The sequence below is a fragment of the Aptenodytes forsteri genome, unplaced genomic scaffold, assembly GCF_000699145.1.
Source record: "Aptenodytes forsteri isolate BGI_AS27 unplaced genomic scaffold, ASM69914v1 Scaffold108, whole genome shotgun sequence".
Classification (NCBI taxonomy): domain Eukaryota; kingdom Metazoa; phylum Chordata; class Aves; order Sphenisciformes; family Spheniscidae; genus Aptenodytes; species Aptenodytes forsteri.
In genome coordinates, this window is record NW_008794448.1 from 3,614,376 (window position 1) to 3,638,283 (window position 23,908).

The window sequence follows — 23,908 nt, forward strand, 5'->3', positions numbered from 1 at the left end:
ACAAAGCTGGTGAAAGGGCTGGAAGGCATGTCCTATGAGGAGCTGCTAAGAACTTTGGGTTTGTCTAGTTTGGAGAAAAGGAGGCTGAGGGAGGGGCGACTTGCTCTCTACAGCTTCCTGGGGAGGAGAAGTGGAGAGGGAGGCACTGATTTCTTCTCCCCAGGATCCAGTGATAGGACACGTGGGAATGGTTCAAAGCTCCTTCAGGGGAGGTTTAGACCGGACATTTCTTTACCGAGAGGGTGGTCAAACACTGGAACAGGCTTCCTAGAGAGGTGGTCAATGCCCCATGCCTGTCAGTGTTTAAAAGGCATTTGGACGATGTCCTTAATAACATGCTTTAACTTGGTCAGCCCTGAATTAGTCAGGCAGTTGGACTAGATGATCGTTGTAGGTCCATTCCAACTGAAATAGTCTATTCCATTCCATTCCATTCCACTCCACTTACCTGTGCCCTGTAAGACACATCATTCCTCTTTTAAATGCAAAGCTCAGCTAGGCTTTTTCTGAGAAATCACTGCCAATGTGTCTAAAAAATTACCTTAACACATCAACATTCATCGCTTCTAGAAGAATGAATAAAACTTACCAAAATAATGGAAACATATATAAAAATAAAGAGAAATAAAATGCTGTTGTGTCACATAAATATATTTTAAATTAAAAACATAGATGGTTAACATACTTTGTCTTTTTATAAAAGAAACACAATTTTGTTTTTCCTCCAAATACCTTCATCTTTTTTCATTACTACTTTTAATTACTGTTAATTTAGGGTAATCCATCACCATCTGGATTGCTGGATTTACCATTTTTCAGATAGCACATACTTAGAATAAAATTCTCTTGGATATTACAAAAATCTTATCCTATATATGCTTGTTTGTATTGTTTTATGGGTATTCTGTGGAGTTGTACTTCTGGGGCACGCTATGATACTCAGGCACACTACAATAAGAATATATGTGTTTTAGGAAGAAATGAATTTATTTCTTTCAAAGAGATAGAAGTTTCGCTGTGGTAATCTTCACTTCAGAATAACAAAATATTCCTCAGATTAACTATGTAGTATTTCTAAAAAGGAAAACATTTGCAAAGCCTGCTCTTCTCTGGCTGCATCTCAAATACATGCTGCAAGGGAAAGATGCCAAGATTTCATAGTTTCAAAACCTTTTGAAACTTTAAACATGAAACAAACTTCTTTGGAAAATCCATATTGAAAGCCAAAGAGGACAACTTTTGACATGAAGTACCCATTAAAAAAAAATAAATTGTTTTCTCATTAAGATAGACTTGATACTCTTTTTATATATAGCTGTAACTTAGTTGTACACTGTTCATGTTTATTTCCACAGAAATACAGAATCCTGACTGTTTTTTTTCAATGCAACCATATTCTGAAAAAAAGCTCCTACACTGCATTATGGTATTAGAAGTTCATTGCTGGTGAGCACTTAAAGGTCAGGTTTGTTCAGCTTAAAATAAAATGTTTATTTTCTACATTACTCTAGCAAATTCCCAATGTTCTGAAAGTGAAGTTAAACTTTTCCTCCCATGTGTTACTACCAGTAAAAAAGGGCTACAGTCCAACCAATGATCTCTAGTATACCTAAGAAATTAAAATGCCACTTTTGTATCAAAATATTTTAATGTTAGCTAATTTTACTGTTTAATATACGAATTATGACCTTCACTTTGGAATCTGGACTTCTGAGTTTTGCACTGGTTATACTCTTTCCAAAAGAAAAAAATAAATGCTTTTGAGTTCTAAAGATCATAAAATACTAATCTGATTAAATTCCTGCATTTCTTCACATTGACACTGACAATCATAAAAGAGGATGTTCCTGATAGTATGATAGGAAGTAGAGCAAATTCAGTACATACCTCATAGCCAGGGCTGACAGGAGACTGAGACAGGAGGTTGGAAAGAAGAAAAACAGAACAAAGAAATAAGGGGGGGGGAAAAGACAGAAAATAATGTTACTTTAGAAGAAAGCATGAATGTGTGATTATTTTATACTTTCATTCTATGTTATAGAACAGAATGCAAAAGAATTGCATTTGAGCTATGGCAGGTAAAAATTTGGGTTACATAGCATCCTCCTAGTTCTACATGTTTTTAGCATTCCTGTTTGATGAGTTTTATACTACTAAGTTAAGAAGCAAAAAAAAAGGATATTGCCCAGATTTTATTCTTTGGAGATAGATTTTTAAAGCTGTATTAAAGCATGTATTTTAAAGCTACATTACAAATGTAGCTCCCGGTCAATTTTCAGCTCAAATTAAATGCTTTATTGGCCAATGAAAATATTTATACCCAAACTGAAACTGTGTCTGTGTGTGGTGGTTCCCTATGAAAGGATAATTAAAGTACCCTTTGCAGGATTCCACATTATCCTGTCTCAAAGATTTTTTGAATGCCACAATTTCATGAGTTAGGGTTTAACTTCTTCACTTCATAAGTAGCATTTTTCCAGAAGCCAGACTTACAAACTAAATTTAACACTGTGAGTTAAAGTTGGCTTCTTTCTGGTTCACACAACATCGACAAAAAGGTTCTGAAATCATAACTTAGTTAATAATTCCATCTACGAAAGGTCTCCAGTAACTCCTGTCTCAACTGCTCTGAATCTACGTAGTAAATAGCGGTAAAAACACCCATTTATTTTAGTCCTATTTAAAGAATTGACAGATATCTGATTGAATTCAGTGGTCCCAAACAGAAGTTAGATTTTGTTACCAGTGATTCAAATGCCACACCAATACTAATAATGAATTATACAATTTTGTGAATGAGGATGATATTCCTTAGTATATTCACACAGACTGTAGAAAAATGAAACACATTCCAAAGTGCATGCTTTGATTGGCACCACAGTATAAACCGCCATAAAACTTATCTCACAAGTACTGCAGCAGAATGGAGTCCAAAGGACAGATCTGATACAGGAGAACTGACAAAGCTTATGCACACTTAAAAAAAAAGGAAAAAAAATTGAAACACATTCAATGCAAAAAACCCAAAACAAAACAAAAGACATACAGAAGCCATATGTGAGAGCACTTCTGAAAATCTGGTAAATGATACCATGATTTCCTGAAATAAAGGTGAAATCGGAAAGCTATTTCATTTCTCTAGGCTAATGCCGATCCCCATACCTCCTGTAAACACATATTCTTTGTGCATGCACATGTGTGTGCACGTGTGACATTCTGAATCATCAGTGTGGATACACTGATGATTACAAGTTCTTAGAGTATAGCCTGCAATATATATGAAACTTACTATATTTCTTCACTGGCAATTTTAATATTTTCAACAGTTTTAAAATATGTAGCTTTGCAAAACAGGTATTTCACATCAGAATGTATCAGCAAACAACAGAGTCATATAATTAAAAATGTTTTCAATTTGAAATTTTTTGCTATCTTGTAACTGTAGAGTGCAGTTAATATTTATAGAAAGTATACCAGGACGCTCACTCATACAATTTTTTAACCAAAATTCCAGAAACAATTCAGAGTTAGGGCCAGCCTTCCTCAAAATTTTCTGGTTTGGTCTGAATAAGTCAGCATTTCTGACACAACCTACTGAGAATTATGAATAATCTGTAAAGATTTCTTGCTGCAGTTTTTGCAGAACTTAAGCACCTTACTCATTTATGCAGCTTTTCAATTAAAAATACAGATTCATAATGTTAACCTTAATTTCCAAGTAGCTTTAGGCTAATGATAATCAGTAGCATAAGTACATAATTATGGTTCGTAGATGGTACTGCATATAACACCAGGTCTACATCATTTGCAATAGTGTCCTTTTAGTATGTCAAGTTTAATAAGTTTAATATTCTAATTGAGAGGAAAACATGATAATTGTTGTGTGTACTTATAAATTCTTTCCTCTCTTTTAAACCTTAAGGTTTTCAAAACTTTCACTTAGGAGTGGATTCATTTACACACAGTGTAAATTCTTAACTATTCAAGTATATTATGACCATGAGTGTTAAAAGGAACAAATATGCCAAAGATAAAAAATACATATCATTCTAATTTACTCCAGTCATTGCATTTTTTTCTCAGAAGAGTTGTTTTCATGATGGAAAACTACTATATTAATGCAAATACAAGTATACCATATATTTACGTGTGCCTGTGTGCATACTGTACATCTACATATACATAAACAGATATATACATACATTCACCACAAAGATCTGTTTAAGGAAATAATGGAGATTTCTCCTACTTTCTTCTGAACACTTAGAAATATGCTAAATACACAGGCTCCAACTAATTAACTATAGTCTTGACTGTTACAGATACTCCGTTTGATACGGTGGTTTTTGGGTCACAGTGTTCTCCTGAGGCAAATCTTTCCTATATCATAAACCAATGGATATAATGGTCTGATACAGAAGAAATTCAACATCTAGTTCCAGAGAAGACATCCTCCAAGATGCAACTACTCACATTAGCATGGGTGGCAGTTTCAGACCTTCAAAATAACCTAATTCTTGCCAAAGGGAGGAGACTACTGGGAGTATCAGAAGCGCCACATACCTTAAACCCACATACCTTAAGCTGGTGACCTCCCTTTTACGTCAAGATGCCTTTTCTCACAGCAACGCTTTATAATTTACATACCACCCTCCTCTGTAGTCTATAACAGGCAAAACCAGATCCTATAGCACTAAATGTCATTGTTTCTTAGCAGCAACACCCATGGCCTCTATAGCTAGGGAATCCCATACCAGAAGGGCTTCATCTGGCACGCTGGGCGAGGGTTCTGCAGAAACTGTCCGAACGGTGCTGAGTCCTGTTAGGGAAACGTTTGACAGGCGCCTTTTCCGTACGCCACTGCAGTTGTTAGGGATTTTAAATGCACATCTCTTATGGTAATTTAGACCACATCCTGAAAAGAGAAGTTTAAAACCATCCAATTACGGTTTATTACTGGAAAAAGCAAAGAACTTTTTTTTTTTTTTTTTAAAACAAGGGTTCAAAAACACCACCCTTATTTTTGATTAAACTTTTTTCCCCTAGTCTGCTGGTATAGTCCCTATATTCTACAAATTTTTAGAGAGATAATGTTATGAGCTCTGAATAATTATATCTATAACCAGTGTTTTTTCTTTGATATTTCAAAAATCAATGGTCTCAAAGTGCAAGAAATTTCTGTGATCTGCATTTGCGAGGTAAGGAAGTCTTTCACTGGAAATGGTATACTCCATTTGATACAGTCTACCAGGAGTCAAATAGTTGTGGCAAAAAGAAAGGATAGCTATTACAACCTCATATGGACTGACAGTAATTTTAGTTAAATGATCTGAATTAACGTGATAGAGAATTAGATACAGGCTCAGGCTCATAAGGGAAGTGTAAGACACAGAAAAACTTTTCTTAAAAATACATAGAGAACAATTTGTTTGCACTTCAGGTTACAGAGCCATATCTAGGAGGCCTCAGAGCAGTCAAAGGGATTAGTTCCTTAAACAGTTAATCATTTTGATAGCTCTTACTGTCTTTACATACTATATTTTTTTTTCTGATGCCTAACCAATTTCAAAGCAGCTTCAGAGACAACATGCATAAGTGGAATGGATGGGTCTCATCCTGAGACTGAAAATCACACCTCACTGCAGCTTACCTTCACATTTGAGTCCCTGACGCACCAGCCCCCACAGCATTTCTCCACAATGGTCACAGAAGGCTGGTGCTCGATACGAATGAACAAAAAGAGCATGGGGCCGGATTTGAAAGTCTTCAAATGTAGCAGAAGCTGTAACAACAAGACCATTCCGAAAATGAGTAAAATTAGTAATGTAACTAATATGCTTCATTTATGTGGTACTTCATCATGGAACAAAGCAAAACACCTTTTGGTCACTATGATGATGAGCTTTGAATTTTGCATTGGTTGTTATACTATATTTTGAAGATAACAAGATCGATGATATACCATCAACCAATGGTATATCATACATCATATACAATGACCACTGAAAAAATAATAAAGCTGCTTTTACTAACTTGCAGCAATAACTTCTCTGATAATATTTTTCCAATAAAACACAGGAGGATAACAGCATATCAAATATTTATCAGAAACTGGCAGAGTTCAATCAAATGTTGGAAATTTTTCAACATACTCTTTTACAGACTGTAAAGGTCTACATACGTAAGATAAACTGAATACATCCAGTAAAACTTTTTTTTTTTAAGACAAGTAAAGGAAAATGTATCAAAAATGGGCCATTTCAGCTGACCATTTGGCATATCTTATTCGGCAGCCTGTGTTGATATTGGTGAACTATTCGCTCAAGTTGAAAATATATATCAGACTAAAAAGAAAACACGTAATTATACACCCAATCATCAACAAAGACAAAAACCTTGCAGAGCAGTCTGGAAGACTGCGGTACATTTCCTGAAGTACCAATCCTTTCAAAGTGATGTGGGCTTGCAACTAGTGTAACAGTTGCAAAAGTTACAGGGGCAAGTTAAAGGCACTGGTGTAAACTGGTGTGAACTATAAAAATAAACAATGACAATGTTTTAAGAACTGTTTAGTATACAGAGGTAGCCAGTACCACAATACTTTTAAAAATATACTTTAATGAAGTATTTTCTTTTTCTTATTAAATATGTTAAACATATTTAAGATAATGAAAAATAATCTCTGTCAAATGTTGTGAAACATTAAGCATGTAATGCAAGCATTTGATCTCATTCAGACTGGCAAATTCAGACTGGGTGATTTAAGTGCGTCTTTACTCTTCACAGATATCAGTATGAATGAACCAGGTATGCAGCCAATTAATAGAAATGCTTTGTCTCTGAACAGAAATACATTCCTGATTTGCAATTGAGAGAAAAAAAAAAAAATTAAATGGTTCCGTTCAAATGAATTCCTAAAAGATCCAAATACCCTTAGTCCCTGGCTTGTTCCTTGTGTATTAATGAAAAAAGGACCAAAAATCTGCATACCAATCAAGAAAAGGTTTTTAACTAATTAGAGCATAGTACCAATAAAGACCTATTCCTGGACTCAGTTCCTTCTGTGCATAGAACTTCTAACTCTTAGGAAAAACTTTTCCAAAAATGTACACAAAAAACCATGTTTCTAGTCTCAACCAATATCCAGTCTAGGGATCTTTTAACAGAGGTGTTTGGAATACCATCACAAAAGTAGGATCCAATGAGTCCAATGATATCAAACCTTCTTTTTTTAATTTTTATTAAAACAACCAAATAACCAAACAGTTTGTTTAATTCAGGATTTCATTTTCTTTTCCAAGAATTATTGTGTTCCTAGTTTTCATAATAAGCCATGTTAAAAAACTTAATTAATTCATAAAATTAGGACTTCATAAAACAGTCCAACATGTTAGAACATCCCAAATCTGAAATAAAATAGGTTTATATTTATTTATTTTATATTTACATTTATTTAACTATGTTAGGGCAGCCATTTTTTTCAGCCTCAAGGGCTTCCAAACTCATAAGGGTACTTGTTCAAGTATGTTGGATTTTTATTTTTTTTTCCAGACTACAGCAGTCAAGTTTACTACTGTTAAGGCAATGCTCACTCTGTAATGGTAATGCTGTCCTTGGTATACTAGAAAACACAACTCATCAGAAAGCATTTTAGATGTTGAACAGAATTCTTGTGATTTTACTTTGTCTAGGACTTAAAGTCAACCACCTTTTCTGTGCATATAGCCAGATGTTTTTCTGCAGTTCCAACCGAATCAAAGAATACCTTGGAAGGATCAAGCACTGAAACTTTAAAATATATTTTAATGTTATTTAAAATATAAAAATATGTATTTATTCTTCACTTGTACAAACAGAACAAAATACAGGCATATTAACTTCCCTATTTAATTTCATATTGAAGATATATCATAGGAACTAGGACAACACCTCCCCAGTAGATCATTGATTTGTGGAGTTCGAGAAGGATTCATTTTTCTGGGCCTCTGTATCACCAGCATGCAGCCACCAGGAGGAAAAGGTGCCACAGTCAGGCAACAGACACCTCTGTGGTCCTACCACATATGGATACCAATTGAGCTATGATAGCTACGATAGCCCAGCAGCTGGATGAGGTAAATTGTAGATGAAAATCATACTGAACCTAAAGAAAAATTGGACTGAAGAAGGAGGAGCAAGGAAAACACTTTCAGGAGTTCACAGCCATGCTGTAACCTCTCTGCATAGAAAATACACGCTAGCATCTATGCTGGTCAGCCTACAGGTTAGAAGATTGGATTCTCCACTGTTGTCTCATATGGAAGCAGCTGACAGGGATATTTTCTGTCATCTGTTCTCCTAGAGACTACCAAGGAGACATTCTGGACCTTGGTAATTCACACGTTCCTCTCCTCTCCTCCTGCCTGGTATATGAAACTGTGATATAGATGTGAAGACATGGTCTTCAGCATTTTGGAAACTCCAGCCATATGGCATGCTACAACATACCTCCGCAGCAATGCAGACCACTATAAACACATCACTAAGCCTTCGAATCTCTCTACTTGTTTCCTTCAGGGTTCCAGTCCAACTTCAGAGCCTCAGCCCTTCTGTTCAGGACTTTTGATTCTGGATTTTGCACAGCACATCTACCTACAGCTTTATGAAAAATATCGCAACCAATGTCTCCACTTCTTCGCATAACAAAATGATTATGGAAAAGCTATGTATCTGGGAGCTTTCTCAAGGATAAGCACCAAAACTGGAACACCATGCCCCATCAGCTTCCAACAGAACTGCAATGTACACTTCTTTGCTATTGTATCTCTACTTTAAATTTGCACGTAACAAATATAAAACCAAAGAGCTTACTAAAACAAGACACTCAGTGAGCATGCATTTCTCCCCAAGGGAGTAGACAAGAAAGACCCTACTATAAGACCCTCAGACATGATAGCCGTGGATTTCAATAACATATATGTGAATTTCAGAGATGCAAACTTTTTGTTTATAAAAATACTTTCCTGAGGTTGTTTCTAAAAGCATACAAGTAATAATCAAAGCACTATTAAAACAAGAGTGATGTGTAAAATAAAAATAATGTAAGACTCAATCTAGCAAAGGTTTTAAGTATGTATGTAAGTTTATGCCTATTTCCTTGAATACCTGGTTTTCAAAATAGTATGAACAGTGCAATAAAAACACAACTAAGCTTAGAAAAAGCAGTAACTTCATTTTAGCTTAATAATTTAGATAATGGATTAAAAATGTTTTAATATATCTTTATATTAAAAAGCTAGTTTTTGTGAAAAGTAAATATCAATATCTCTGTAGAAGCAAATCTGAAACTAAGACCTCCCACAAGCAGGTTTGCCTTAGGGATTTGATCATTTGGCTCTCTCCCTGTGTCCTGAATTCAGTTCCATCTGAAGCTGTTAAGTGGATGGAAAGTATTTTGTTGTTCAGTGTCATTCTCTTAACTCCATTTTTGTTGTACTGGTCTCCTCCCCGCCCCCCCCCCATCACAATTGGTGAAGAAATAATTTATATCCTTTCCATTAAAGGTGTAACTGAACTTTCCGGTCTCCCTGCAAATTAATTAATGGGTTATCATGGCTCATGCTCCTGTAATAAAAAATGTTTCTACTCCCAAGGCAAAAAAAGTAATTTAGAAAGGACTTTATTGTATCTTTTGTTTAGTTCACATTACAAATATATGTGATACTAAATAAATATCACACTTAGCAGTAATAATGTTAATGTGATTTTAGGGAGGCAGAAATCAAATGTAAGGAAACCTCCCAAAGTACTTAACTTGAAGTTGTTGTACCAGTTATTATAAGCAGTATTACATATTTAGTTTTTTTCCTTTAAATGTCCTTAAAATTTCTTGTACAGTACACATCGCAAAACAGAGATGATCAATTTTCAAAGAAACTGCCTTTCAATGGAAGCTTAAATTTTGCCTAAGTGTTTAACTGATTACTCAATTAACATTGGGATTTTTTTCCTTGACAGAAAAGTAAATTGTCTGTGCTGAATTACGGCTGGATTTAAATAGCCCTGCAGCTGGTTAGGCTATCATTTTCACGGTGAACTCCCCTCCTGTATCTGCTACAACACTAAGTATGTATTGGAGTTAAAACTCGACAGGGATGAGTTGACTGGCAAAACTGTTCACCTACCATGAACTAAGAACACCTGAACTATATTTCTGTGATGATAAGGGAGCAGGAGCTAGTAATGAAGGGTCCATCTGAACTGAAGGGTCCTGAAAGTTATGCTTAGAAGATCCACAAACCAAAGACAAAGCATGGAAAGCAGGAAACCGTTTCAGGGAGCAGTGAAGGATTGTTAGATCCTACCTTTGTACCAAGTTTTGGGGCTGGGATACAAGGGAGTGTAGACCAGCATCCCAACAAATCACTACTAGAGGACTTCACAAGAAATTGAACTTAAAAACAAACTACTAGATGAGGAACACCAATCTGTTGGTTGAAAAGGTAACTAAGGCAACTTCTAGGATGCTTCCAGCATTATCAAAAAAAGGTACCAATGGTAAAGATAAGCAGTGATAAATACCATTCTTATTCTACATTTCAACCCTCGTGGCTGAGTAACTGGAACTTATCATATCATTTTAAATAATGATATATTTAAAAAGTCATATCATTTATACTGACATGATAAATATTAAAAAATAAAAGGCAGGGAGGAAAAACGCATTCTATTTTAAGAAAGTTTTTTTAAGAAAGTTTTAAATGTGGCAAGCACTGCAGAATACAGTAATAAGAATACAAAACATCATTCTTTCTCCTTCTTTTGAAACTGTTTTGGCAATGTTCCACTCTGTTGAAAGGCATGGAAGTGTTTTGGGTTTTAATTTTTAAGGTAAAAACAGTGTTTTTCTAGGCTTCAGATTTACGTGTTCTCATGAGGCTCTGCAGACAGCATTCTGTTTTCTTGTCTCATGAAATGATGTTATTTCAGACCACTATTCACTGAAACTAGAGTGTCATTAGAACTTGATCTGGAAGAACTATGTTAGCCAGCAAGTTACACAAATCTTTAATCTGTATAAACATGGATAATTAATATTTCTTGTTCTGCCACCTGTATGGCATAGTTGACTTTCTATAGCTAAACCTAGCACAACTTAAATTTTCAGAGCATACAATTCCAGAAGCAGCCGTAGATGAATTAGTTTCTTCTTTTAAACTTTGTCCATCATCATGCAATTTGTTACTTTTTAAAATTACATGTCTAGAAAGGCTTTCATACAGCCACTATCAATCAAAGTTTTAACTTCCAGAATACTACTGTGTTATTGACTGAAAAAATAAAAGTCCTGCTGATGAAGGGAAAGATATGTATATTTTTTTCAAATTAAATGGAGACCTTTCTTATTAACAGAAAAGCTTTTGTAATGTCAGGCTATACTTTTGCTTTGACAGAGCACTGATGCTGCAAAGGCAACTTTCTGGCTGTACGTAAAATTGTGCAGTAAAAAAAGAAGGGGTTCCAAATATGCCCACAACCATATCCTGAAAAACTTACTACTCTGCAGAAAAGTTTGCAATATTATGTTCTTAATATGATACTGTTACACTGGTAACTCTCAGGCTAACTTGTCATCATCTATTTAAGCATTCCTAGTATCACCAAAACACAGACATTGAAACTACAACAGTTTTGACAAGACTATTTCATCAAGTCTGTTAATGACTTGGCTGTTAATGTCTAGGACTCCTTGTTCTGGGCTCAGGAGCAGATCTATCATTCAGCACAGCTGGAAATGAGAACAAGAAGCCATGGCAACTTACAGAGGCAAGGTCCTGCTTTCAGAAAGAGGCAAGTGATTTACTGATCGTTTTGAGTTCCAAGTCCAAAAAGGCTTTGAACTATTAGCAGAGGTGAGATCCTGCTATTATGAGCAACAGAGCTTCATGTAATGGGAGCTGTCATCTAGCATTCACGCCTCTCATAGCATAAGAAACCATCAACCACATGATTAGCAGTATCTTGCAGCTATGAAAAGCAGACATTCTCCTGCTACCCTCTCCCATTTGGAATGCCTTTAAGAGTAATGTATCCCATTGACTTCCCGCAGGCGCTCGTAACAGAGTCCTTCCCTACAAGAACTGCTGGCATTCACCACTTAAAAAATAAATATAACATACCATTCAAACCATTACACGCTATTCTACTTCAAGCACTGATTAAACCGTAACAATTAATGACTGTATATACAATTTCACTGGGCTAAGAGAAAGGAAAGCATTTTATTCTTTTCGCTATTCCATCCTGGCAATCAAAGACAGTCTGAGTTTTCAGAGTCCCATCAAGTCAGCAGAGCTAGAGCAGTTCATACAAGCCAAAGATTTGGTCTCTGATCTCCATCTTGAAATCTGATTTAAAAATTAAACTAAGATTATCGGGACCCTAATACATAATAGAAATTGCAACTTCCTAAAATCTAGACATGTACAGATTTATAATCACTCTGTTTCTTCATTTGTTCTGCTCTGAAATAAGGAAACTTGGATATGGAAAATTTGGATCTAATGAGCTTTCTGGATATGTACGTGTGAGTACTTCAGCACTCTAAATTTTACATGCAGGAAAATCTTTCTAATCCAATAAGTTTTGTTTTGTTTTCCTTACCTATTATTGCTTTATCCCAATGTTTTACGTGCAAAATAGCTTAAACTATGAATGCTAACAGTTGGCAGGTAATTGGCTGTAGGAGGCAGGGATGGAGGGGGAGATAAATCTTCAGAATTGAATTTTGAGCTCTCAAGCAGAAGCCTGCTACTTGCTAACTGCAACTGGTACAGGCTAGTTGCAAATTTTTATAACACCCAGACTAAGCAAAAGTGGCATGCCCTCAGTCCTCCAGTGTTAGAGAGATAGGAAACCGAACCATGAACTACAAGGCTGATGACACGTTGTGCTTCTGCACATAGACTATTTGGATTGGAAACACCGTGAGCTTGGGGGTCTAGAAAGAAGAGGAGGTAGAAAAGAAAGGTCCCCAAAAAGAAGCAGTCATCTCAGAAAGAAGGGGGGCTGGAAAGATGAAGATCCTGCTTAGAGGTAACATGCTGGAGGGGGGGAAGATCCCAGAGATCAGGGAGACGGAGGCCAGGGACATCCATGCATTTTGGTTGATGACGCCCAAGACTGGTAGCTGTAAGCAGCGGCCCACCAGGAAGGACCATGACTTTTTGCCCAGCCTTCCCTGGCTAGCAGCTACCTCCTTACTGGGAGAGGCAGTGGGGAGCTAGTGAATGTAAGGTTGGGAAGGGAGCAAATGAGCCAGCGTGGGAGGCATTTGAGTAAAGTAAAAGCTCTGATCTCCTTGGTTCTTAAATAAACCCCAGTATCCAGATTCACTATGGGTTGTTATTTACATTGTCTCACCCGTGATGTGAGATTTAAGCAATAAACTGTAGGAGATAATAAACCATTTGCAATCATTTGTCCAGTGCTAGCTCAGACTTTTATGGAGATTTTTAACAAAAGATTAACATTTATGAGTCAACATGCTTGATTCATCTGTACATTCTCAATTTTTAAAGTTCAATTTTAACGTACTTCTATTCGAGAATGATTCCACAGTTTCAAACCTACAGCACAGTAGGTGTTATATTCATTTGAAATCCCAGCACAGAATCCCTTCTTCATGAATTCACCCATTTTTCACCCAAGTGGAAAAAACAGCGATACCTCAGTTCACAGATTCAGGCCCCGTTAATCATAAAATTACACTGCAGAGGTATTAATCTAGCATAGGAAAACAAAATTAAATACTCCTCAAGTTTACTGGAGCTATTGATGCAGTGTTCAGAATTAACTCTGACTACTGGCAATAATTAGCAGCTCCAAATTAAAACTAAAGCCCTTGCTCCTTTTCTGTGCTCGCACTGATCTAAATTAATATCATAAAGTAAACACTACGAGTCTTTCACATCCTTATTTCCTCTGACTTTGTTTTGTAAGTTCGTCACAGTTCTTTTCCAAGGCTTCTGAAAAAAATCAAGTGATGGATTACATGGTCACTGGTGGAATTATACATCTCAAAAAGAAGAGGTGCTCGAAAAGAATTAGTAGCACTTGTAAAACTTATCTAATTCCTTCAAGTTTATTTCATAAAAGATTAAGAAAATGGTTTGTTATATGGTGAATAAATGCCAATGGCTAAAAGTATAATGGAATTAAAAATACAATCTTATGCTGAACTCACTAAGGAACCTCTGTGTACATTAAATTATTTTTAATACTCTTTAATATGAAAGATCTGCAAAAGTTTAGATAGCTCTTAAAATTACCCAAAGAATTCATAAATATATATCATTATATACAGAATATACACAGGTGGGGTTTTTTTTGCATGGTATCATCGGATGTCCATGGGCCCTGATGGGATGCACCCAGAAGTTCTGAGGGATCTGGCTGAGCAGGTTGAGAGGCCACTCTCAACAAACTTTGAACTATCTTGGTGATTGGGAGAAGTGCCCAAAGACTGAAGGAAAGCAAATGTCACTTTTACCTTCAAGAAGGGCAAGAAGGAGGACTCGAGCAACTACAGGCCAGTCAGCTTCACCTCAAGCCCTGGGAAGGTGGTGAAACAACTAATCCTGGAAATATACAACTACTTCTGATGCATGCTTTAGTTCTGCCTAACTAATAATGCTTTCTTCAGGTCTCAGATCTTTGATATGGGACCATTAGAGACAAGGAACAGAAGCACGACTGTATGTAACCATTGCGTTTTCTCATCCCCACTTTAATCTTTCTAGAAGACTAGAAAAGGGAGAAGGGAACCTAACAATGCTAAGTAAATGGACAATTTGCACACGAAATGCCCAAGATGACAGAACCTGGAAGAAATAAATGTATTATTGCTCTGAACTGTGGTTAATTTTTTTAAATGGATTACAACAATTCAAGTATGACTCATCATGGAAACTTCTCCAGTGCCTGGCCAGGTAGATCGGAAGGTCAAAAAGATAAGCAAAGTGTTTAGAGAATATATTGTTGCTCCACTGAAGATAACAAAAGTGTTCTACTGACTTAATAGGTTTACTCAGGATTTCACCCATGCACATAAATGAGATTGAAATTAACATTGGGAAATGGTGATACTAATAATCCTCACTTGACATTCTGTGTTCAGTTTCTTTGAGACCGACTCAAAAAGAAGTATGATAAGAGAGAACTGATGGATGAGAAAAACCACTGGAGGCATGGAAGAGACTTCCATATTAGGAGAGATTAAAAGACTGGAATTGTTTCATTTGGAGAGGAAATGAGTAAGAGTTTACCGGATTTAAGAAGAGGAGGAAGCCAAAAAAACAAACCAGGAAAGAAACATAACCCCTGCAATATAACCTTCTGCAGCAAACAATTAGAGTGGTAGCAGTCTTCATATCCTAAGAAGCAGGCAAGCTCTCCAAACTTCTTTATGGCAACAAGTCACACCTTAACTAAGTTAACAGAAACATTCTTGGGGCCTCTGTAAGAGCCAGAGTGAGCCAGATTTTAGTCAGAATGACAACGTCCCCGGGCTTGAGTCACACTACCATCCAGATATAAAACCCAGCAGATTGCAACCTGTGGCAGCTCCTGAGTCTCTTCCTTCTCAGTTTCCGTTTCAAATTGTTACATACCTCAAGGGAAGGAGGTTTGCTTGTTTTTGCTCAGACTTGCTTTAGCTACAAACCTCAAGCACTTCCTAAAAGAAGATGTGTATCTTCAAAGGGTTGCAAACATAATTTATTGGAAATAACCTTGAGACTGTGTATTGCTATTTGCTCTTTCAAAATACCAAAGCCAGCAGTCAGCCAACGAAAGTAAATTTGATGAGTTTAATAGTGATATTGAAAGATATATTTTTTTTACATAAGCCATATTTAATTCGAAACCTACTGGAGCAATGAGCTATTGAGAGCATGAATTCAGAGAGACTGAAAAAGTAGAGAGATTCTCCAAACAGTAGATTTTTTTTCCTGACGTATATCCAAGCAGTGCAGAATACACTGTCGCCAGGTTAACAACATAACTTGTCTGATGGGCAAGTTATTCCAAGTGGGTTACCTTTTATTTTTCATTATGCTCCTCTCTGAATCATTTACAGCTATTCTCCATTCAAGACTCACTACTATCAATTAACAAATACAGATAACAAGTGTTTGTCAAGCATGTATCGGTCAAAGAAACTGTCAAACAAATGTATCAAATAAAAACCTATATGACAAATCAAAGAGTTTTCTGCTTAGCCTAGGCAAGGCTTATTCCCCATTACATGTTGTAGCTAGTGAAAATGAAGTGGGAGAGGTAGTTATCTGACAGAAGGGAATGGAGTCTGGTGAGGAAATGAGAAATCTTCATGTTTTGGCAGTTTTATGATTAGAATCTGTGTTAGTAGCAGCAACTGAAAGAATATGAAGAACTGAGAAAAGGAGAAAGAAAATTTAATTCCCCCTACACCCCTAGCACAACTTGCTCTTTTGCGCCTCTGGTTCCTATATCAGGGCCATAACTTGGGTAATCCTCACACTTTTCTCTTCAGCGATACATCTGGTTGGCTATATATCAACATCTCACCCATGTAGGAAGAAAATATTAGAACTCTAGCAACACACGTAAGTTATAAATAAATATACATATATTGGGGGTGTATGCTCAAAAATTTTTAGTGATGGGGTGCACAATAAAAAAAATTGGAGACCGCTGATCTCTAGGACTTTGCTACTCTGCCTTGAAGAAAAGCTCAAGTGCTATTAAAGACATATCCTGTGAAATAATTTATAGCCATGTCTAAGTTTCACACACCATAGAGTAAGGAAAGAATAAATAGATTAAATAAATATGTAAAACAGTAAACAGAGCTGATTCACCCTTTGATGGAAATATGTTTTGTATTAACATGCACTTTTGTTTTCTCCATCAATGCTTTTTTAATTATAAGTATTTCATATTGATTCAGACTGGGAATCAGATGATACCATCACATTAAAAGTCCAAATGAGCATAGAAATATCCATTAAAATATAGGACAATGTACCACAAACTCCAAGTTTCATTCAATCACTCAAGTCTTTTGAGAAAGAATCAGCTGAAGTGGGGGCTGCTGAAGAATAATACTTGAATAATCTATTGAGCTACTGTTACTAAGTGGGTTGTGTTAGACAGTCCAAATGATAATATCTAAAACCTTTTAAAGACGGGTAAACGTAATATGTATCATATTAAGTAAACTGAGTAAAAATGAATAAGAAAGGGAAAAAAATTGCCTCAACCAAATGAAAATAAGATATTTTAAGGAAAATAAGGGTTTTTTTCAGTTTAGAGGTTTTAACATATATACCTACTATATAACATAAAATGAACATCAAGAATGAATTAGACCTACTTTAGAAGCTGACAGGCTTTTTTTTAATGCATTAACTGCAATGACTGTAACTGTAATGAGCTGTAATCAACTTCAATCCCACCTTTCTTGAAAAGCTGGCTATACAACTTATTGATGCATAATAACTAAAAATCACGTAATTGCTTATTCTACCCTAATCATAACAACACAGAAAATTCACAGGCATAGTTAAACTGATGAAACTTGAAAAATGTTTCTTTTCAGTGAAATCTTGTGATGAGAATACAAAAGCATAAGAATGACTGGATCAGACCAAAATCTACTAAGCCTAGAATCCTGCCTCTCAAAGAGGAGTTCCCAAAGCAGCATCGGCATCTGGTGGTATTTCCCCAGACCACCACCTCAGATTTCCATGCTTTGCAGCAAAAGCATTCTCTGAAGCAGAGGGGTCACAAAGACAGATGATACAAGGGCAGTGACATTACGAGCGTTTTCTGTTTTGTCTCTATTCCTTTCCTAAGAATTCCAAGACTTGTATTTGCTTTTCTTGACTGGTACTGAGCACTAAGATGACATTTGCATATTATAACTTGAACTTCTAATTTTTTGGTAGTATCAGCTAACTCCGAGCCCCTTGTTACATAAATAAAAATCAAGAAATTCCCCTGACACTTTATGTTGATCTATACCGAATTTCATCCGGGGTGACACTGGCACTTTACTAGTCGTGCTCTCCAGATCATGTATGAATGTATTTAACAGCACAGACCTAAGAACCTCTGCTAGTGATCTGCCTCCTCTGTGAAAACAGCATGTATTTCTACCCGTTGTTTCCTAAGTCATAAATAGTTATTTATCCATTTGAGCATCTATCCTCTTCTTTCATGAAAGCATAGTTTCTTTATGAGCCTTTGGAAAAGAAAATGTTTGTATGACTTCTGGAAAACCAAGTATGCTATCTCAACTGAACAGAAAACTTGATATTTTCACTAAACAGCACAGAAATAAATTGAAAATGTATTATCTCCAAAAATTGGACAATTAAAGGTGTACAATGTAGGATGTTTGATCTATTAGCTTGCAGTGGAACAGTGACCTCTCATAAAAAGGTCCTGTCCTGACAGAAGGATTTGTGTAGCTTCACTCAAGGAAAATTCATCTTCCCTACCAACAATATTTTTTCCAACGTTTAATTTTTTTATAAATACAAAATGACATTGTTTATGATTACCAACTAATCAAGCTTCTAAAATGACATCTAAAATCTTGACATGAGTGAGAAATCATGAGTTCAAAAAGCTTACTTAAAAATGAAAAGGTAATTTTGTTCCTATGAAGAAATACACTGCTTGCTTTCTTGCAATCCATGATCACAAAATCTTGCAATTATTTCAGATTTTCTGCTGCTGAAATAATCATTAAATACTAAAAACATATAGAAAGACCCAAGGAAGAATAACTAGCATGGCCTGTATTTCTGTAAGAGCACTAGAAGCAAACTTGACACATCAACTGCTTCCCTACTAACATTTGCCGGTCGCATACCATTTTACTCAGCGTGTATTGTCAGTGATGCAGCCAGAGAATACAAGGAAGTGATGTTGATAGGATATCTATTTTTTTCATCCTATTTTTACTACTCCCTCCTGCAGCAGAAAGAAAAGAATGGTAAGGCAAGACGGGAGGGGGAGTTCAGAAAGATTCTGCTGATGCAGAAAAAATACAAATCTTGAAGTCTGTATCCAGAAGGTAACAATTATAACACTTATGAGCTGAAGACAAGACAATGAGGCAAAACATAAACAAAGAAGGAAAGAACCTTTTATTCCTAAGAACTTCAAACACAAAGTCATCTATCTGAAATTCATGATCCAAGAACGATGTAGGCTAATGAACAGTGAGGGATAGAAAATCAATCCACTTTAACCTAATCAGTAATGAGCTTTACCTCTACAGAAGTAAGAAAAAAAGACGACAGCTAGAGACAATTAAAAGGACATAGAGGAAGAATAGTTGTAAAAGATACCATCTTAGACAGGATAGAGAAAAGATAGTTGTAGTTCTCAAAGACACCAGAAAAAGAGTGTGTTAAAATAGCCATGAAGACACCAAGAGAAGGATGCTTTTCAGTCACAACGAAGCAAAATCGTGAACTGTGACCAACTATTATAAGTACTATAAAATGATGTTCAAAGATACAACATCATAATGTTTATCTCAAGGAGCTGGCAGTTGAACTAACATTACAATCCAGTTATATGTTGATATATGGCATTTACTATAATTGTATCATTATTCACAGCTTTTTTTCAGTTCAATGTATTTTACCATATATGAGACAGTATAAACTGTACTGAATCCATATAAAATGTCTGCATCTAATGATCAGGTGGTATACTGTCTATGTGATATTAAAACAGAAACAGCTTCTTAACAAAAGCAGTGGATCAATTCCTGCCCTCATCAGCTCAGCAAGGGAACGTAAAATAGCTGCTATTTGACTTTCTTGCTTCAGGAATCCTGCCAAGTTGTGCACAACTGCTCACAGCAACCATATGAAGTACATTCCACTAATTCGCACAAGATGCTAACGTCTTGTCATCTGCCTTCCAGCAGTGGGCAAAAATCTCTTACATCCCAATGTAATTTTGCCCCAGTAAAAATAGATAGAATTTTTATAAGCAAACTCATATTAAAACTGTAAATATAAAACTGTTTTTTGTGCTATATAACATGAAAAGACTTGGCAAATTTACACAGCAGTTTTTAATAAACTTTCATGAACAAGGTATAGCATTGGACATAAACTATGCTGGCAAGAACATAAGTCTGAAGGCATCTAAATGTTTCCTTGAAGTCCTCAAAAAACAGAACTCAAAAAGAGTCAGAGTATAGAAATACAGAGCCACAGCAACTCTCATTCGTCAGCTTGTTCTATAGAGTCTGTGCTTCCATTTAAGGGAAAAACGGCAAATACAGTTCATGCAAAAGAGGTCACAAATACACAGATGAAGTGGTGGTGGTTGCATCTGCAGACAGCTTGAAATAACAACTTCAACGCATCCTTCATTTTAGAAAGAGGTTAACTCATCTACAATCCAGATCTCATATAATAACTTAATGTAAAAACTTCTTAACTTCTTTAACTTCTCTAGAAAGAAAGGGTATGAAGGACCGTACCTCTCGATCATTAATATCTTTTTATTGGCGTTAACAAATGGCAGTTGAAGTAAATAATTTTTAAAGGCTAGTCAAAAGAATACCAAAGAGCTTCAAAAACTAGGAGTTAGGCTTAAAGAAGTGAGTTTATCAGAGCAAGCATATTCCATTCTGTTAAAAATCTATTGTGAATTTTACATTATGATATTTTGGTGATTCGCATTTGCATCCTTTATTTCCTGAGTGGAACATGAAAGTTACCTTTTCATAGGTCCAGTTGAAGCTAGTAGCAAATACTACTTAATCGCCTCAAGACTGAATAGCACTTTTCAACTTAAGCTCACCTTACATAAATTCACTTCTTTTTCTTGAACAAACAGTAAGACTGCATTTTAGAGAGAGAGACCTACAAAGATGCAACTTTTGTTTTTTCTTCTTTTCCATGTTTATGAATGACTGACTACTCATTTACAGCCATCTTTGATTATAACTTTGACTGCAACTTCTGTACCTTGCTTCCTGGTTTGGGCTGCCTACTAATTTTTGAGAGTATTCTAATCAAAAGGAACCCTTCCTACAAATATAACTTGATAAAATCCTTTCTCCAAAGTTTTGGATCCTTTTTCAGTCTGAAATGCAGTTTAACTAAGTAAATGTCAGATTCAATGAACACATTAGTGGAGATTTCCACAGCACCAGTAAAGGACTTTCCTCCTCTGTGCATCAGGAGACCAGATGAACTTTTCTAACGTTTTGAAGAAGAAATGAAATAGAAAATGCACAGCTAAGAAAACAGCAACATGGCAAGCAATAGGTTACTGACAGAATGGTATTAGTGATATTGTTCAAGAAATGCCCAGGAGTGCTGCCTAATAAACCAACTGGGTTCTACATACAAATTTGTGGTTTTCATACATTTCTGAAGTGTCCCCATATCTCCTACACAAACACTATCAGAATCCCATGTAGTCAACTGAAACAAAGTGTTAAAACAGACAGTATTTAAAAAATACATAAAATAAAAGGAAGAAAACAATATAAAAGGTAAAAATAAAACTGTATTTATGAGGGCTACTGATGTTCATAACAAAAGTTCCCTTTTCCTCTTTTAATGTGCAGTTGACTGAATCTGTAACTCAACATACCCTTTTGCTTCCACTCTCATAATAATGCCCGACCTTTCACTTCCAAAATGCCAGAATCTATATTGGCACTGAATGACGATTCATCTGGCTGACTGCAATACCCTGGGCTTACCTCTTCTGGACCAGTCAGCAGACAGACACACAACATTTGTTCAGCGAGTTACGCAATTCTTGCACTCCGTTAAAATCCTTCTGCATAATGCACCAATGCAAAATGCAAGAAATAATGTTCATTATGAATATAAAAGCACAGCAGGTGTTGCGTTCTGAGCTGATTAAATTTCTTGTGTTTCACCAGAAACCTCTAGCTCTACCACAAGCTGTTTCAGTTATATTGTATGACATCCACAGGTACAATTTTCTTCCCTAAAATTGACTAAAGTGCTTCAGCTACAACGAGCAACTCCTCTCAACTACAATTTTTTCTAGATAAATTTTCCTATCTTTCAAGAACCTGTAATATAAGCTCTAAACCAGATGATCATATTTATTATTCCTTAAACTGCCAAGAACATAAGTACAGTAAGAAAAAAAAAATAATCACAGGTTGTCCAGACTTTATAAAAGACCTTGTTACTAAGTAAACTACAATGAAAATTAGAAAATGCATAGTATTAGGATATGAACTGATTGTATAACCCCATAGTACTAGGACTGACAGTTCAGCTTTCTCTACCCTCACCAGTATTGACATGTGCAATAAAAAATGAATGCAGTGGATCAGTACAGCTTTTGACATCAGATATCGGTGCCTCAGGGGATGTTTACCCACAGCGCACAGAGCTTTCAGCAGCAAAGCTGTATCAGTAACACTATGTTCTACTGCCTCTTTCAGACATGCCATTCAAAAATAATTGCCATAATATACCTTGAATTTACAGAACTTTAGAATGTATATTCTGTTTAGATATTTGTAACATAGGCTAGAAATAAAACACTTCAACCAGTTCAACATAAGCATCTGAACATATATTGCTATTCTTTTGTCCTTCCCACTGCTCAAGTGCTCAGTATCATCCACTGTAGTGCTCGAGGCCAATCTCTCTTGTTTTCAGAGAGGTTTTTCCTCCCTTCAAAATAAATTTTCAAGGCATATCCAAATTATTAAGTATCATGAAAAAAATTCTTATGGCCCTGTATTTAGGTAGATTTTTTTTTTTTTAATTAAAAAGGAGAGACAACCCATCTTCAGCTAATTTGTGATGCACTATTGCCAAAATTTATAGTAATTTGAAACTATGTCTGAGTATATTTCAATAAAAAACTGCCTGCATTAGTTTGAATACTTTGTTGAACATTACAGATTGTTTATACAGTTCTTTCTCTTCTTCAGTGTTGCAGAACTGAGAATACTTTCTTCCCCTCCATGACACAGTGGAAATGAATTGCTGCATTTAGTTAAGGCTCATCTGTGGGAGGGGACTGATGCTCTTGAATGTTTATGGAGGAAATGTATTTAATTTCTTGTATAACTTGAGAAATCTGACTGAAGGCTTTCATTTGTAATACTGTGATCATCAGTCAGACCATGACATATTACAAGTTTCATTTGCTGTCCTTTGCATTTAGAGAGAAAGTAAGTCTTCTGATCACAGTGTTGTCTAGTGAAAAATGCTGAACTGTTAGCAGATGAGCCTAACTAAATCCAGCAATTTCTGCAGTATTAAAGTTCATGTGCAATTGGGGGAGGAAACCATTGTCCATTCTATAATATTGGAACAGGTATTGCATGGCTGATCTTTTACTTACTCTTGCTGTAGTTTTTAGGAGCTGATATTACAGCATGTCAATATAGAAAACGTCTTAGCAATTACTCTTCACAGGAAACTCCTGCAGTAGGACAGGAGGAAGATTGAAAGCAGATGCAAGTTGATGAAAGCTGGGATTCCAGCTTCAGGAAATCACACTGAGGAATCTGGTATGACAATGCAACTGAAAAGGTGCAAACAACTGACCCACCCCTTTTCTTGGGTTTCAGCTGTTAAACTCCTTGAGATATCACCAACTGATGACTGAGTGGTCTCCACTCCTCCTCCTCTGGCAAATCTCATGTTGTTGTCAAGGTTTCATAATAAGATCTCTTTACATAACTAGGTGGGTAACAACTGTTTTTGTTTGGGTTTGGGGTTTTTTTTTATTATTATTATTATTATTTTAAAAGCTGATTTCAGTGTTTTATTAAAAAAATAACAACTGTCAGTCTAAGAAGCAGCTTGCATCAATTAACTACATCACTTTAAAACCTCAT

The 23,908-nt window shown here is 35.9% G+C and overlaps 1 protein-coding gene across 2 annotated transcripts in view; it reads right to left on the reverse strand.

Annotated features, from left to right (window-relative positions):
• PRKD1 (protein kinase D1) overlaps positions 1–23,908 on the reverse strand; it is a 75,064-nt gene that overhangs the window by 45,498 nt on the left and 5,658 nt on the right. The window contains exons 2-4 of one of the 2 annotated variants that reach the window (XM_019474889.1): positions 5,651–5,782; positions 4,755–4,915; positions 1,888–1,911 (exon numbers count right to left, since the gene is read on the reverse strand). In XM_019474889.1, the coding sequence (XP_019330434.1) occupies positions 1,888–1,911; positions 4,755–4,915; positions 5,651–5,782 (317 nt within the window). The remainder of the gene's footprint in view (positions 1–1,887; positions 1,912–4,754; positions 4,916–5,650; positions 5,783–23,908) is intronic. The other variant, XM_009290350.2, reaches the window with a different exon arrangement.